Genomic DNA, 17,297 nt, shown 5'->3' on the forward strand with positions numbered 1-17,297 from the left:
CAACTTCTGTGTCCGTCACGTGATGCCATTTGGCCCAAAAACACTTTTTCTCATAGATTTACATTTGGAAAGCGACGTCTGTAAATCAGCGGATTATTTTTTTTTGAGGTGAATCAACTTCCCAGTAGGAACACCTAAATAGCCCTTATTTAAAAAATTAAGCTTTTAAAGTTGTAAAATACACTAATACCCGAATCCAGGGTTATTTCCCTTCCTCCGTTCATGTGAATGAGACCCAGACCGAGGCTGGAACGCAAGACGTGACGACGGCGTGATGTTGGGACCCCGTGACCGAGTCATGTGACCAAGCGGACCTACTGTGCGTTTTCCATATGCCCAAGATCCGGATACTTTTCCAGACGGAAGTCGAGCCGTTTAGGCTTCATGCTCCACTGAGCAACTTTCATAGGAATGAACGGGGCCCCGCCTCCAACGCTGGATCCAGTTCTCTTAATACATCCATGGACCATTCGCGTTTTCACGTCGGCCCCCGTAGTTCTCCTACACGCTGCAACGGGAGGTTTCAATCTGCAAACCTCACAACCAGATGTCGCAAAATCCTACACACTGTTCCTTTAATGTGGAATGGAAAATTCACGTCACAGTTCAGTTATTAAAAGGTAAAGCGCTAAATAATGCAGTAAATGCATACATAAAAATCTAATTCAAATGATGTGTATTTCACTCTCCTTGTTTGATTTGTTTTCATCCGTTTCATCGTCCACAGACTGCAGAGAGAGAGACGTGTACACAAAAGGCAGGGTTGTGAACTTCACACACAATAAACTGACACAAACTTGTTCAAGCTCAAAGCTCTTATTAGTCAAGAAAATAACACAAGACTCTCAGAAATGTACTTCACATGCAATTCGCATTTTGATTGAAATTAGCGACCTTTGACTCGCAATGTCTTGCAAATTAGTCTACCCTGTAAAGCAAACTCTATATGCAGCCCGAGGCAGAACCTTATCTGTAGTGAAAGCCCTCGAAAACTACAGCGATCAATCAAACCAGTGAGAGACGGAGAGGGTGGGGGTAAGAAAGGAGGGGAGGTTCAGAGGGAAATATTATTCTAAGGAGTGTGCCAGAGAAAACAGAGGGACAGAAAGCAGAAGATGAAAGCTACAGACATTAAGTAAAGAGAGAAGGTGGCAGACGACGTGGCTCGGTATGACTAATACTTACTGGAGCTGTGACATTCTGCAAAGTGCAACACCCACTCCTCCTCTACCATCTCCCCCACCGCCCTCATCCATCCATCCTTCCATGACACTTTCCTGTCTAAGCTTTGACATTCAAATACTCTATTCTCCGCCCTCCCTGTCATCCATCCATCCATCCATCCAAACCACCATTCCTCTCTGTCTTCCTTATTTGTGCCTTCTCTCCTTGCACAGCATTTCCTCATGTCCAGTGAGAAATCATCACCAAGCACCATATGTAGGCATGTGAGATAGGGTGGAGCAAAGTCCAGCTATCTGCTCCTCCATCCAGCCATCACCTCCCATGAGAAAGCACTGTTTGCTCTTAGACCATATCCTATCGGTGCGTGCGTGTGCGTGTGCATGTGAACAAGGCCAAGGTGAGGTGATAGGGAAGAAGGTAATGAAGTCCCAAAAAATGTCTGAAAGCTAGACTTAAGCATGGAGGGATGTAGGGAAAGAGAAAGAAGGGGGGGAGGATTCAGGACATGATGGACAACCTGAGAGATGAGGGGAGGGGTATTACATCTTGTTCAGTCTTGGTGCAGTGTGTTTTAGTATTTTAATCATAGGGCAACAGTGCCATCATGTGTCTTAACGTGGTTTAGGATGAAGGCTTTTTTTTTCAGGTGGGCAAAGGGATTGCTGTACTGAGCTGTACTTGTGCTGAGGTTGCATAAAATTCAAGGATTTATATACATGTATGCTTGTGCAGATTATGTATTCAAGACAAGCAAGGAAATGGGAGGTTTCCAAGGGACAGCACTGTTGCCCGAGTGTGATTTGAATGCATCACAAATTCATATATAACTCAACCAATCCAGGAAGTGACAGTTAAATAATGCTCAATGCCGAAGGCTGGATTAGCAACCAGGAAAAGAAGGCAACTGTGGCCCCAAAAGTCCCAGATCAGCTCAGGTGCCTATAAACAACTCAAAATAATTTTCATTAGTTAATCAAAGTAACGTTTAACATAAATCCAACATCAAAAGTGGTTTATTTTTGTTCATAAATGAATAATTTATCCCAAATGTAAACTAATGCGTTTCAGCTATAAGACGCTGATGACGGCTTATAGCTGAAACATGTTCGTTTACGTTTGATTGGCCAGAGTAAACCAAAAAAGACTCTTTATCTGTGAGTGTCAGTGATTTGTTTCAACAGGTTAGAGCAGCCACACTGCCCGCGTGACTGGCACAGCTCGGCTGCATCTCTTCTAGAGATTCCAAGTCTCCCCTATCTTTACGTGTGCCGCGCGTGATTCACAGACACTGAAAATGTTCTTTTGACAGTATATTGACATCATACCAGCAACATTACTACACTTTTAGTGTCTATATCTGTAGAATATGTTACACACAAAAAATATTTTACACTTCCTGTCTTCATTTCAAAGGAAAAGCCCTGTAGAATTTTTTTGGTGGAAAGAATCAATTAATTCGTTAACACAATGCTTTTATTCTGAAATATTCGCAGAAAAGGGTTGTAAAAAAAGCAGGTATTTGCAGGTCTTAAATAAGTTATAAGTTAAAAAGTAAGCTAAGAAAAAAAAACAAAGGTTAAAACATTAAAAACGTGTGATTCCGCTGTGTTAGTTTATAATGTGTGCTGCCATCTACTGGTCAGAGGCATGCCTGCAGTCAGGCACACTCTTCAATTAAAGCTGAAGTAGGCGAGATTGAAGCAAATATGATTAAAAGTTATTTTCATAAAACGGTCGCTATATCCTGACAGTAGTACATAAAACAGGTAACCTGAAAAAATCATGTTCCTCTGTGTCCTCTGGTGCTCCTAACGGCATCTGCAAGATTTCTCAGACCGGAGAAAAACAAGCAGTAAGAGCTAATCTGAGGTCTGCTGTCCAGCTGCTGTCTATGAGAGCCGGCTGTCAATCACTCACGAACTCCGACCAAACGGTCAAACTAGGCAGCGCTGATCAAATATGAATCAATATTATGTCACGTTAATGACTATTTCTCTCCTCACATGTTTTCAGAATCATCTTGTAGTGCACGGTTTCGCTGTTAAATGAGAAAGTTTGTGACACAGCAGCCATTGTGAAATCTGTTGAGGGAACGCCAAGTTCAATACTATTTAAAAAGTGTTATTATAGTTACATTATCGTGAAATTATAAATGATATAATTAAATTAACTAAAAAATAAGATGAAGAATCAACCTCATACTGTTTTATGATGAAATTAAGGCACGATGGTTTTAAATAAAAACAATGAGCCTTATATATATATATATGAAAGATTCTGAAATAATTAGTGATGGGTTTATAATTAATGATAGACCTTCTAATAATGACTAGCGACGTACCACTCATCTCAACATAAACATAAAACACAGTAGTACATCATATCTGTACAGAGACCGGACCAAACTCTGTGTATAAACCACAGACTGTCTACGGTAGAAACAACAACGTCGCTGCCGTATTTATGCCTAGATGATGTTATGTTGAGAGTTGATGGAGCAGCTGCATAGCCTGGCACTGATCCATCCAAACTCCATTCAGAAAACCAGCATTTTAAAAGTTGTTTTCTTATCATCTTGCAGACAGACCTGACAAAGCATGAATTCAGACTTTTTACAAATCAGCATCATTATGTAGTTATTTCAGCATCACTTTGATACATTTACTGCAATTAAATCACAGCACAGTCTGTATATTTTGTGTTCATACCGCAGTAGCGACGTTTGGCAGGCTAGATACAGTCAGTGCAATGGCGCTGTATGTGAATACAACTCGCCGCCAGGTGATGTTGTGACCCCAGACACGACGGCGTTTGGTTTTCTGACATATCTGGGACTTTCACATAATGTATAAAACAGTGGTTATTTCTTCCATGGTTGATGGAGGAAAGAAAAGTTGTTGGTATCTATGGAGACAAGCTCCTCCTCCTCTCCTGAGCATCTAGAGCGAATGAACACAAATGAGACTCTCCGTAGACCTGAACCCGTATGAGACTCTGAACCCCTCTGAGACTCTGTGGTCCCGAACCCGTCTGAGACTCTGAAGTCCTGAACCCGTCTGAGACTCAGAACCTGTCTGAGACTCGGAAGCCGTCTGAGACTCTCCATAGACCTGAACCCATCTGAGACTCTCCGTAGAGCTGAAGCCCTCTAAGACTCTGTAGTCCTGAACCCGTCTGAGACTCTGAACCTGTCTGAGACTCTCCATAGTCCTGAATCCGTCTGAGACTATGAACCCATCTGAGGAGACTGACAGAAACTCCAGCAGCAGCTGAACTCTTACACACAGAACAGCCAATCAGAGGGCAGGGAGACATGATGTCAATCAGTGTCCAGGTAGGGGCCGGCTGCTGCTGCTACTCACATGAACTTTACTTTACAGACATGATGACAGCTGGACACGGACCCAATCAATAATCAATACTGTATTTATAGAGGCTTTTCAAAATAAAGTTTATTGTTGTACAGTTAAATTTAAAACGTTTTTAGAATTCTGAGTTTTCAAACTAAAGTCTTTAAAATAAAAATGTTGCTGTCTAGCTAAGGAAAAATTCTATTTCATTCTACAACATTTTAGATTTGACTGGATGCCACTTTTTTAAATAAATGAAGACCACAACGATGTAGATAAAAAAACAATTTATCATTTACAAAGTCAAACAGATGTGAAATAAAATCACTTGTACTTTAAATCAGCGTTGGCGCCAGAGCTTTTTTAACCTCACAAAGGCTTTACTAAGAGTATAATTAACTAATTAACTGATGACATCATTCTGCATAATAAGTAGCCATGTGCTTCTGTTTGTCTGAGAAACAATGGAAGATTCAGTTTGAACAATGAACAGATGAGAAAGATAAATCTGCTTTAGAGTAGATTCACTTCATTCCAATTATTATTGTCAATGTTTGTTTAAATGATAGTTAACCTAATTTGTTAACTTGTTTCACATAATAATGATCTGAGGACAAATGATGGGATTTATTTCATTTTTATTAGTTTAGGATATTACCTTGTTATTCATTTACTTTCTCTGTTTATCTCCAGCACATCAGAATGAATAGAGGGCATGACTGTTGGCCCTGTCCGTGGTGTTGAATCAAACTGTTATATGTATAGCTAAAATATAAAAGAATAAATAAAACTTGACTCATGATGCTTGTTATTGTGCGTTTTGTGCCTGGTAGTCTGGAATCTATCAACATTTCCATCAGTGTATTCAGTATTATATTTAGATCAGCCTACATCTAACAACTCGGGTGATGGGAGTTCGCACCAACTGAGGTGAAACTCTCATGACTTTATTCAGAAATTGGAATTTTTTTCTGCGATAGTAAATTGCCTGAAATGTTGTTTATTGTAAGGCCCCTGTTGATTCAGCATCAAGGAAAGGGCCGGCAGTCATCCCCTATTTATTTACAATTCAGACTAAGAATTGGGCACTGCCAATTGAACAGCTCACTGCATATTATTGGAAAACAGCCTACTGGTCACTGTAGCGAGTGTCAGGTCATGGAGACAGTTGAACATGTACTTACTTCATGCACAAAATATGAGATAAATAGACGGAGTATGATAGCAGGTTTGCAGAGGTTGGCACCAGTGGAGAATATGGATGAGGATTTGCTTGGATGCGGGGACACGGTGGAGGGGAGAAAGGTGATTTTTAGGTTTCTGATCAACACTGGATTAGTTAAGAGACTGTAGTAGAGTAGGGGCAGTGGACGGGTAAAACCTGAAGGAGGCAGCAATGCAACACAAAGGATGCCAGCTGCCGTAAAACCCCAAAGAAGAAGAAGAAGAAGGGGACGTGTAGAAGAAGAAATGTATAAATGCTTGCAACACTGTTAGTGCAGTGGATAGAGGAGGTCATGGAGAGCAATCATTTGCTCAGACTCAAGTTCATCACTAGTTAGTTTACAGTTCAGTCATTCAGACAGCAGACCAGACATCTGGATTGAAATAAAACAAACATTATACAGAATTCAAATGATGGGGCTTACAGTCATATTTGTATGGATACCAGCACACATAGGGGTCAACGGAAATGAAATGGTAGATAAGATTGCAAAGGAGGCTACAAAAAAAATGACATCGATTTGACGGTTAGCTTCAGCAAAACAGAAATGAAGAGCATTATTAAACAGAGACTGATGGAAAGGTGGCAGAAGCAATGGGAGGAAGAGAGTAAAGGACGGTGGTTTCACAGAGTTCAAAGGAAAGTTGGAGAAATGAGGTGTGTAGGAAGGAACAGGAGAGATGAGACAATCATATCAAGACTTAGATTTGGACACACTGGACTAAACAGACACTATTTAAAATAGGTAAACATGACACAGGTAGATGCAATTACTGTGGACAAGAGGAAACGGTGGAGCATGTCATATTGCATTGTGAGAGGACAGCCCTCACACTATCTGGACCAACCAAATTATAGCTAAAGAAAAAGAAAATTACATTAACTATTGGACATCTACCACAAAAACTCAACACAAACTTCAATGCTATTTGGCTCTAAACAGACAATACACATTGGCAGACTATCTGACCACTGTGACTGACCAGAAACAGAGAAAGACATTGACTATGTACAGACTCAGTGATCGCAGCCTGGCCATAGAGACTGGTCAACACAGGCAGAACTGGCTGCCTATAGAAGACAGGCTGTGTCAGTTCTGTCCACAGAGACAGGTGGAGACAAAGCATCATTTCCTGCTACAATGTAGCACATATGAAGAAATTAGGAAAAAGTTCTTTACAAAAATTAAATGTAAACTTCCAGATTTCGATTCCCTCTCTGACCAAACTGAAATGCAACATCTTCTTGGAGAAAATAGTGTCATCGCCATAGAAGCTGCAGGATATGTCAGTGCATGTCACGGCCTGAGAGACAACCACAACAACACATAATAGATGTAACTCACACTCTGCCTTTTATTTACTCCTCTACTTCATGTTCTTATTTCTATTTTTTTATTTTTTTTATTTTATATATATACATTTGATATATGATATTGCAATATATTGTTGTTAATTGTTTTTTATTTGTTTGTTTGTTTTATTGACACAGCAAACATAAATTATTTCTCTATTGTTTTCTACCATTTCCATGTTCTTTTTAAATATCTATATATTGTAATTCGCTTAATGAATTGTATATATGTGTATATATATATATATGTTTTTGTTTTTATTTTGTTCTTTTTTATTATTACTACTATTATTGAATTGACGCTTTGGCAATATCGTTCACCTAACAGTCATGCCAATAAAGCATATTGAATTGAATTGAACTGAATTGATATGAGGAAGAAAGAAGGCATTTGAGTCAAGGCCTCAAAGAGATTAAAGTACACTTTGATTTAATAGATATTCTACAAAATAACTCACTAAATGAGTTTTATAGAACATTATTTCAGTATCTTAAACTAATTAATATGATTGGAAAAATATGAGGTTGTTTGTTTTCCTTTTCTTTTTCTTTTTCTTGTTGTTTTTTTAATCTAGTGAATATGATCCAGACTGATCCACCAGCTGGTGGCGGTGATGCGCCAAAACAGTGTTTGCAAACCCGCCAATAAACCTCAGAGAAGAAGAAGAAGCTTGGGACGTGTAGAAGGAGAAGAAGAAGAGGGGGACGTGTAGACGTGTAGGAGAAGAGCTGTATGAGGAAGTAGAGCAGCTGAGACATTAGTCGGTCTCACCACGGCAGCAGGCTGCAGCAGTAAACTAGATCAACTATGGAGAGTCCTGAGTTGTCCTTCACTCTGGCCTACATCGTCTTCTCTCTCTGCTTCGTCTTCACACCCAACGAGTTCCGGTCTGCCGGTCTGACCGTCCAGAACCTGTTCTCCTCCTGGCTGGGCAGCGAGGAGGTGGGCTTCATCCAGTACCACATCAGGAGGACCAGCATCACCCTGCTGCTGCACTCCGCTCTGCCTCTAGGTACAAACCTCACAGCAGGACAGGGACAGAGAACTAGGACAACATTAGTCACACATTACTGAGATTTAGACTGAAGAAGTTAGTTAGATAGCACAGTAGCACACAGTTCACCAGCAGCAGCAGCTGACTTTAATAACGTCATGTTGGATCATATTAATAAAGTCATTTGTTTGAAGGTGTAGTTTTAGTTAAGTCCCATTTTACATTTTGACAACGGTTATTAACACACGTCCTACTAGATTGTGTTATCATGTCAAATATAATAAATACACACGATGAGCCCGACACTTGACACCTCCATGTGAAGGTGGACTTTAAATGCCACTATGGTCTAACTATTTATGGAAGGTGAGGGACATTCACAGAGCTACACTTCCTACACTCTTCACCACCCAATGTGCTGCACTACAGACATCAACAACAACAACAACAACAACAACCAGTGAATGTCCTCGCACAGTTTTGCTTCCATGTTTGTGTGTATGGTGTAGGTACTGTAATAATAATAATAATACATATTATTGATATAGCGCTTTTCTAAAAACTCAAAGACACTTTACATAGATAAAAAGATCATAAAACAAGGACATCAGAAAAAAGATATAAAACACACAATATTAATCACACATTAAAAGCAGTTCTAAAAAGGTGAGTTTTGATGAGTGATTTGAATGTGGACAGGTTGATGCAGTCTGTGATGTGTTTGGGGAGTGAGTTCCAGAGGGAGGAGGCGGCTATAGAGAATGCTCTGTCAACACTGTAGGTGTTGTGGATGTGTCTGTTTCTGATGGGGTCATTTTGGAGCAGTTGTTCATATCATGTGTGTGTTTTGTTTATGTGATCTCTCCAGGTTACTACATGGGGATGTGTATCGCTGCTCCAGAAAAAAACCTGGGATACATTCACGAGGTCAGCCTGTCTGTCCCTCTCTATCTGTCTGTCTGTCTGTCTGTCTGTCTGTCTGTCTGTCTGTCTATCTATCTATCTGTCCATCTGCAGATTTGTCTGTGAACACGCCTTGTGTCAGTATATATACATGCATTACCAGTGATTTATTTGTTTATTTATTTTTGCACAATTTAAGACTACACAACATAACAATAAATAAATAAATAATAGAGGTGCAGGAAGAGGCAAAAAAACTTCACTGGGTTTATCTGAAGCCTCCACCGATAGACAAAATTAATATAAAGAAATGATATAAGACTACATAATAGTGATAACAAACAATTAGAACAAGATATATATAATAACAACAATAACAATACATTTATCAAAAAAGACAAGTGTGTGTGTGTGGTTAGTGTTTGTGAGGGGGATATTGATTTAAATATCTACAAAGACTTCAGAATCAGAATCTTGTTTATTGCCAGGTGTATGAGGTATACACTAGGAATTTGCTTTGGTTTTGTCGGTGCAAATAAGCAGTAAAAATAACAATAGAATAGGTAAAAACGTTAGAGTAAAATAAGAATAAAAATGTTGAAATTCTACCAATACACAATATAAGCTTTAAACAAAAAATAAACATAATATAAACAGATAATAGCAAATATTGCCGGTGTGCAACTTCTGGGCAATGGTAACCAAACATAACACTGTGAGTGGAAATAAATAAATATAAATAAGATAAAAACAGATATATGGGCAGCAATTACAAAACATCAATTGAATGCCCCTTTAAGCAACTTTTGAAACATTTGATAGATGAACAGTTTATTGATAGATGTGAAAAGCTACTCCATAATTTGGTTCCCCTAAATCTTATCGAAAAATGACCTCTACTAGTGAGACATTTAGGAGGATGAAGATCTAGAGATTGACGGGTTGAGTAAGAATGAACCTGAGAATTTGTTTTAAAATAGGTCCTGAACTGCTCATGAATATTCCCTTCACCAGAAAGTATCTTCTAAATAAAAACACATATTTGAGAAATATTGATATCATAAATAGTAAGAATGTAGAGTTTCTGAAATAGAGGAGCAGAGGAGATGTGTGACTCTGATCGAGTTGCAATCCTCACAAAACGTTTTTGGAGGACTAAAATTGTAACACCTGTTGAAATAACCGAGTTTAACTTAACATATTTTTCACCAGATTTTGTGTTCAGTTGTGACTAAAATTAAATAAAAAGCTCAGCAGTGTCTTCTGCTCAGTAAATACCAGCAATACTGTATTTTAATAATTGAAATATGTTTTATTTCTTGATATCGTTTATTGATATCGTTCGTCACACAGCCATCTGAGAAGCCGTCATAGTTTGGAAAAGGGCAGGCACTTTAAAAAAAGTACTTGGCAGGTGATTGGATGAACCACCTGTCAATCAAACTCTTGCCGAAGCCAGACGGTAGAAAGGAGCGAAAATATCTTTCCCATCAAAAAAAGCCTTCAGTGCCGTACTGTGCTCTTCTTTCAATGAAGAAGTACTCCCCAGTTCTGATATAACTGATGCTATTGCAGCAGCGACGCTAACCTCTTCCTTTATGGGCAGGGGTCTTTCCGTTATAAGGAGATGTTCAAATGTTTTACCTTCAAATGTAAGGGGAAATGTCATTAAAACACTTGTTTTATCTCATCTGGACTATTGCTCAGAGGTTTGGTCTAGTGCTGCCGTGTCACACATAAAGAAGTTGCAAATTGCCCAGAATAAGGCAGCGCGTTGTTTACTACTTTGTTCATACAGAACTAATGTCAATGAAATGCATAACAGTCTATCGTGGTTAAAAGTAAAAGACAGATTTACTGCTGCGTTGCTTAATCTCATTAGAAATATATCAGTAACTAAATTGCCGCGGGTATTATATAAACAGTTATGCTTCAGTTCTGATGAACATGAGTACAGTACCAGGCATGCCACTGAAGGCAGATTCACACTTCCTTAGGTGAAAACAAAAATGTTGAAAAGTATACTATAGTGTACAGAGCAATGATGACATGGAACACTCTGCCTGGCAATAGCAAAAATTTATTTAAATTATTATCATTGAAAAAACATCTCCTAGTTGAACAACTCTCTGTGTCTGCTGATAATTAGCTCACATCAAATCCTAAAAGGTTTAATGTTGGATAAATACAAAGTCCTGTTAATATTTATGATAAAAGAAGTTGTTGCTTGCTCTGTTTATTGTATTCTGACATGCTACGGTCCAACCACTAATGAATCATATTTAGCTCTATACTCTGTGAATAGTATTAACTAGAATAGTATTAACTTAGGAACTTAGGTCGTGTGTTGTGTGTCGGGTTGTGTCTTGAATATTGTTGTGTTTTGTTGCTGTCGCTTTTGTTGTTGTGGTCATTGTTGGTAAAGATTGTAATGTGATTATGTACTGAAGTGTAGTTTAAGAGTTCACAGTGCTTTGAGTGAACTCCAGGAAGGAAAGCTGAGCTTCAGCCACAGCTACTGGAGATCCAAATAAAAGATAAAGATTAAGAAAAAGAAGCCGCCATTGTTGTTTAGAACATACAGTCACCTCTCCCTGTCGTCTTACAGTGTGGTAACACACAACTAAGCCACGCCTGTAGCTCCTCTTGGGACACTAATCGGTCCGTGCTCCGGCTCGCCGGACACAAACACATTACTTGAAGCCTGACAAGATGGATTTTCACGTGATCCTGTGAATCTTGTGTGATCTCGTGATATCGCAAGAATCTAGCTGCCATGAAAGGGAAATTCCTTTCTGCTAATACTTTGATTTGTCAAAGTTCTATCTCATTCCAATCCAAACAAAAAGTTCAGGGATTTTGTGATACAACTGCTTTGAAAGATTATTTTTTTCCATTTCTGCCTCAGTAATTAAATGTACAATCTTTGTCGGTCTCAGCTGTGTTGTCATGTTGTGTTTCACCAGGTGAGCGACGGCTGGAGAGCGTTTCTCCTCCTCTCCCTCTGCCTCCAGTTGACCAGCTGGACGTTCGTCATCTACTGGTCCCATCATCACTGGCACAAGCATCCGATCAGCCGATCCCTGCGGGCCCACGTACGGCCTCCTCACGCCGGCTGGGGCTCCGTGGCAACCAGCATCAACGATGAGTTCAGACGCATAGATAAGTTTGCCACAGGGGCGCCTGGAGCCAGAGTTATTGTTACTGACAGCTGGGTGTTAAAGGTGAGTAAAAAAAAACCTTTCATCTGTGTTCACATTGTTGTTTTGGTGCAAATTTGAGGGCTCCAAACTACGGCCTGTCAGCCATGTGCTGGCTGACACCTTGATTTATATGGTCCTTGAGTTATTCTAAAATTAGACCTGTATTTGGGCTGCTGGTTATATTCAAATGCAGTTCTCATTGTGAAAGCTAGGTGTCATCATCACCATATGTGTAGATTGCCAGGTATTTAGGTATTTTAAATCAGCAACAACAACATTCATCCACATGCCTGACCGATATTTGTCCTTCTCTTAGGTGACCACCTATCACGTCTACATGGCCTTACAGAGTGAATGTGACGTGACGGTGACAGAGTCCAGACAGCACCAGCTGAGTCCAGACTCGGTCTCCCCCTCGCAGATCTTGACCCTGAGAGTGGACAGCGTCAACCCTGCCGTCAAAGCATTTAATATCGGGTACGAGTGTGTGTGTGTGTGTGTGTGTGTGTCAGTGTGGTCTTGAGCTGTCGGGACAAAACGGCACATGCCATGTCCGAAAAAGCCATGTCACCTTTCCACTGTTTCCAGGCTCAACTCTACGGAGTACGCAGAGCTCAGGGAGAAGCTCCACGTTCCCATCAGAAACTCTGCCAATGTAGTGATCCACCAAACCATCAGTGAACTCTTCCTGGATACATTTAGAGCTCAGGTGGACCTCAATCAAGCATACACACTCCCCAGTGGACAGGTACACTATGCTGTTTGTGTGTGTTTATGCAACTGCTTTGCTAAAATCCATGTCCATATGATCACAATAACAATGCAAAAATGATTCTGAAGAATATTCTCTCTCTATACACACAGGAGGTGGAACCCTGTATAGGCTGTATGCAGGTTCCATCAAACACCAAGCTGGTCAGACTCTGCCACGCAGAAGGTAAGCGTGTGCATGTTTGTGTGTTAGTTAATGTAGTCCTATCCAGGGTGTGAAATTAGCACCCGCCAAATGCGGGTAAATTGTTGGCATTGGCGGGTGAAATCACCAGGACACCCCGCCCCTTTGGCAGGCAGGGAAAACGCTAGTGATGGGAATAGAGAACTGTAGTTGTCCGCTTTCTTGGCATCTCAGGCCTCCGTGACTATCGATTCCCCTTCAATGCTTTCCAGTTTACCAGTTACGCGTGCACAATGACGCATACGCACGGCTGTATCATGTTTCAGTTTGTTTGACCAGAGACACGGCGGAGAGAAAATAAAGCGCTCAAAAGCATGGCGCTACTAAACCTGAGGGGGTGCACCCTATTTCTCCCTGATAATGCGCCACTGTGAACAACAAATCTGTGTTTAAATCAGCAGGAGGAGAGTTAGTAACGTTAGCTGTTAGCAGCAGGTGGGCAGCACAGTCCTGCTTGGTTAAATAGCAGAGCTACTAACATTAACGGAGGTGCCATTGAGTTATTATTATGAGGCGTTCAAAGTCTGCTCAGGGAAAAGGACTATGGGGCGAAGGTAAATTACAACATTATCATGATGTGTTCGAATGTAATCTCGTAAAATGTCGTTTTTGGCGAGGAGCTTGAATAAATCCAGTTGTTTGAAGGAGGTGTTTTCACATCAATATAAAATAAATATTAGAGAGAGAATTATGACTTGTTTAACGTCATAACAACTTTCCAAGATTTTTTTTAATCAAAGCAAATATTTAAATAATCCTAATCATTTGAATTGTGTGTTTTTATGCAAATAACCACTATAGATGACAATAACAAAGTACAGTACAGTACTGTGTACAGTAACCTCCCTCTACGGTGTAATTCCAACACTGTAATCTACCATGTATATGATATTTTTTGTGTAAAATATATCGAACATTGAATGACATCAGATCTAAAATGTTATTCCTTTATTTAGCGCAGATTTCAAAAGTGGCAGATCAAATTTCTGAGTGGCAGATAAAAAAAAAATACTTGCCTGCCACAGTGGCAGGAAGTGAGAAAAGTTCATTTCAGACCATGGTCCTATCTATTCCTTACCTTTTTATTTGTCTAGCATTGTTGTCCTTGTTCTTAGCTGTTATGTCTATCTCTGTGTGATTCTGACCCCGTGACTGCTGCTGTGTGTTTTATAGGAGCTGACAACGAGCCAGAGTGCCAGCAGTGTTTCTGCAGACCCATGTGGTGTCTGTCCTGTCTGGGTCGATGGTTCGCCAGCCGCCAAGACCAGCAAAGACCCGAAACCTGGTTGTCCAGCAGAGTCCCCTGCCCCACCTGTAGAGCCAAGTTCTGTATACTGGACATCTGTGTGGTCCACTGACAAAAGACACGCATAACAGATCAAAACAGACTTTTCCCTCTCAAAATAATGTGGAGGTGTGTTTTTTAAGCGTTGTTCATCAACAAACTTAATGACAGTATGTACCTGCTCATTCTGTACTTTCAATAAGGAGGGATCATTACTCGGTTCTGATAAAACATTTGTTTCGAACCCCAGCATAGTGTAAAATGGCACGATCAATGTGCCATTTAGTGAGATATGCTTGTTTGGTGTCAAATAAGAGGGATGAAATCAGTCTGCCTGATCTCTGTGCAGTCATTGAGGAGACATCCAGAATGTGTTTAGGTTGGCATGAAGACTGACTGCAAGGAGAAAATCCAAGCAAAAAGAAATGCCTATGACCACTGTACCTGGCCTGTATCACTTAACATCCACTTCAGAATGCTCTACAGAGCCAACGTATAACTGACTTGCTCCTACTTACATCAAAACCATCATCAGAGCAACTCTCAAGTGATCACATGGTCATTCAGGAACAGCCCAGCAGACACAAGGATTTAATCTACATCTGCCTCGTTGTTTATTCTTTCAAAACCTTTACATGTTCTCAGTTATAAAGTTATTCTGTAAAAGCACAATTGATTTTTATTTAAAGAGCAACTTGCAGGTTGGAGACCCCGGTGAGTCAATGCATAGGAAAATTATGTAGAAACTACATTTTCGGGGGGGAAAACATCTATATACACTATAGTGACATCTGGGGCCTGTACTACGAAGCAGGATTTGGGGTTAGCGAGGTAACTTCAGGGTTTTCATTCCTACGAAGGTGGTTCACTTCTTACCGGGGTAGATCGCCATGGTAACTGATGCTGAACCGCTTACCTGCTCGTGAGCAGGTTATGTTCCAGATAAGAGATCAGCTCGTATGAAAACACCGCCTACTGACCAATCAGAGCTCGGTGCGGTGATTGTATGATAACATTACACACATATGAAGAAGTTACAGTCATAATCCAGACTAAAAACAACACAGTTTAAACTGACCAATGCAGGAAGGACAGCTGGCTGTATGCTTCGGGTGTTTACCGCTTTGAATCCGTTTCATACCACCGGACACGGGGACGCAGCTGAAAGAAGGCGGAAATAGTTATACACACCAAATCGTTGCTAAAGGCCGTAATGAAGTGTAATCCGTTCATCAAATACACTTCCAAAAGCTATTTATACATCACTGCACCATCTTGACATTTAAGTGTTCCGTTAAATTAATTTAGTCTGTTAATTTACACATTTACACATCAGGAGTTTTTTCTTTTGCCAGCTGTTCTTCCTGCATTTGGCAGCTTCAACTGTGTTAATTATAGTCTGGATTAAGTGTTTTACTTCTTCGTATTTGTCTAATATTATAGTTTGCTCTTCCTTTGTAAAATGTGCCGCTCTGCTGACAGTAGACTTGTCCATGTCTGTGATTGGTCAGATACTGCAGACACCTCCCCTTTCATGTGAACGCGCTCACAGCCAGATTGAGAAACCTTGGGTTGATTTACAGAGTTGATAACCACCATCGTAGGACTGCTTAGCGTGATCTCGTTTGTTAGGGTTACTGAAGCCAGATAAGAAGATCAAATCAAATCAATTTATTTTTGTATAGCGTCAAATCACAACAGAAGTAAGAGCGGCCAAGATAGGTCAAGTTTACCAGTAAGAAATATGGATCCCAATGCTAGTTTTGACACTGAAGAGATCGTAAATGTATATTCATACAAATGTGCTGGACCACAGCCTTATAATCATGAGCCTGCTACATGTAGGTGTCCGAGAGACGAGGAACAGACAGACAGACAAGGATTAGAAGAAATAATGCCCATCGGCGAGAAATGGAGTTGTGGTGTGAGGAGAACCAGTGAACAGCTGGGCAGCTGTTTCGGTGAGTGACCGGCATTAGCTAATGATAGCTAATGCTGTGTTAACATCACAGCATTGTACATTTTGCTATCACATATCAGGCTCTAGCAAAACTAGTATTTTGTAGTCTAGTACTGGCATAAGTATTGAGTATTCACCCATAACAGACACTAATGCACTAGAATCAGCTTGACTATCTCGTTGCCATGGCACCTGGCAGGTGGGGGGGATATATTAGACAGCAAGTGAACATTTTTATTTTTGAACTTTGTGTTGGAAGCAGAAAAAATGGCCGAGCGTAAGATGTGAGCGACTTTAACAAGGGCCAGACAGTGCCGGCTAGACGACTGGATCAGAGCATCTCCAGAACTGCAGCTCTTGTGGAATGTTCCCGGTCTGCAGTGGTCAGGACCTACCAAAAGTGGTCCAAGGAAGGAGAACCGGCGACAGGGTCAGACCCGAGGCTCATTGATGCACGTGGGGAGTGAAGGCTGGCCCGTGTTGTCCGATCCAATAGAAGAGCTACTGGAGCTCAAACTGCTGAAAAAGTTCATGCTGGTTCTAATAGAAAGGTGTCAGAACACACAGTGAGGAGCAGTTTGTTGCGTATGGGGCTGCGTAGCCGCAGACCGGTCAGGGTGCCCCTGCTGACCCGTGTCCACCGCCAACAGCGCCTACAATGGGAACGTGAGCATCAGAACTGGACCACGGAGCAATGGAAGAAGGTGGCCCGGTCTGATGGATCACGTTTTCTTTTACATCATGTGGATGGCAACGAGTTCGAGATGTCGAATCGGCCTCCAAATTCTCCAGATCTCGATCCAATGGAGCATCTGTGGGATGTGCTGGACAAACAAATCCGATCCACAGAGGCCCCACCTCGCAACTTCCAGGACTTAAAGGA

At 40.7% G+C, this 17,297-nt stretch overlaps 1 protein-coding gene across 1 annotated transcript; it reads left to right on the forward strand.

Annotated features, from left to right (window-relative positions):
- Positions 1-7,703: 7,703 nt before the first annotated feature.
- On the forward strand, positions 7,704-15,123 carry tmem129 (transmembrane protein 129, E3 ubiquitin protein ligase). The gene is made up of 7 exons (XM_074647775.1): positions 7,704-8,126; positions 8,977-9,035; positions 11,978-12,235; positions 12,531-12,691; positions 12,803-12,962; positions 13,079-13,151; positions 14,343-15,123. The coding sequence occupies exons 1-7, from the start codon at positions 7,922-7,924 to the stop codon at positions 14,525-14,527; spliced, it is 1,101 nt and encodes a 366-aa protein (XP_074503876.1). The 5' UTR covers positions 7,704-7,921; the 3' UTR covers positions 14,528-15,123.
- The last annotated feature ends 2,174 nt before the right edge of the window (positions 15,124-17,297 follow it).

The sequence above is a fragment of the Sebastes fasciatus genome, chromosome 10, assembly GCF_043250625.1.
Source record: "Sebastes fasciatus isolate fSebFas1 chromosome 10, fSebFas1.pri, whole genome shotgun sequence".
In the NCBI taxonomy this organism is placed as follows: domain Eukaryota; kingdom Metazoa; phylum Chordata; class Actinopteri; order Perciformes; family Sebastidae; genus Sebastes; species Sebastes fasciatus.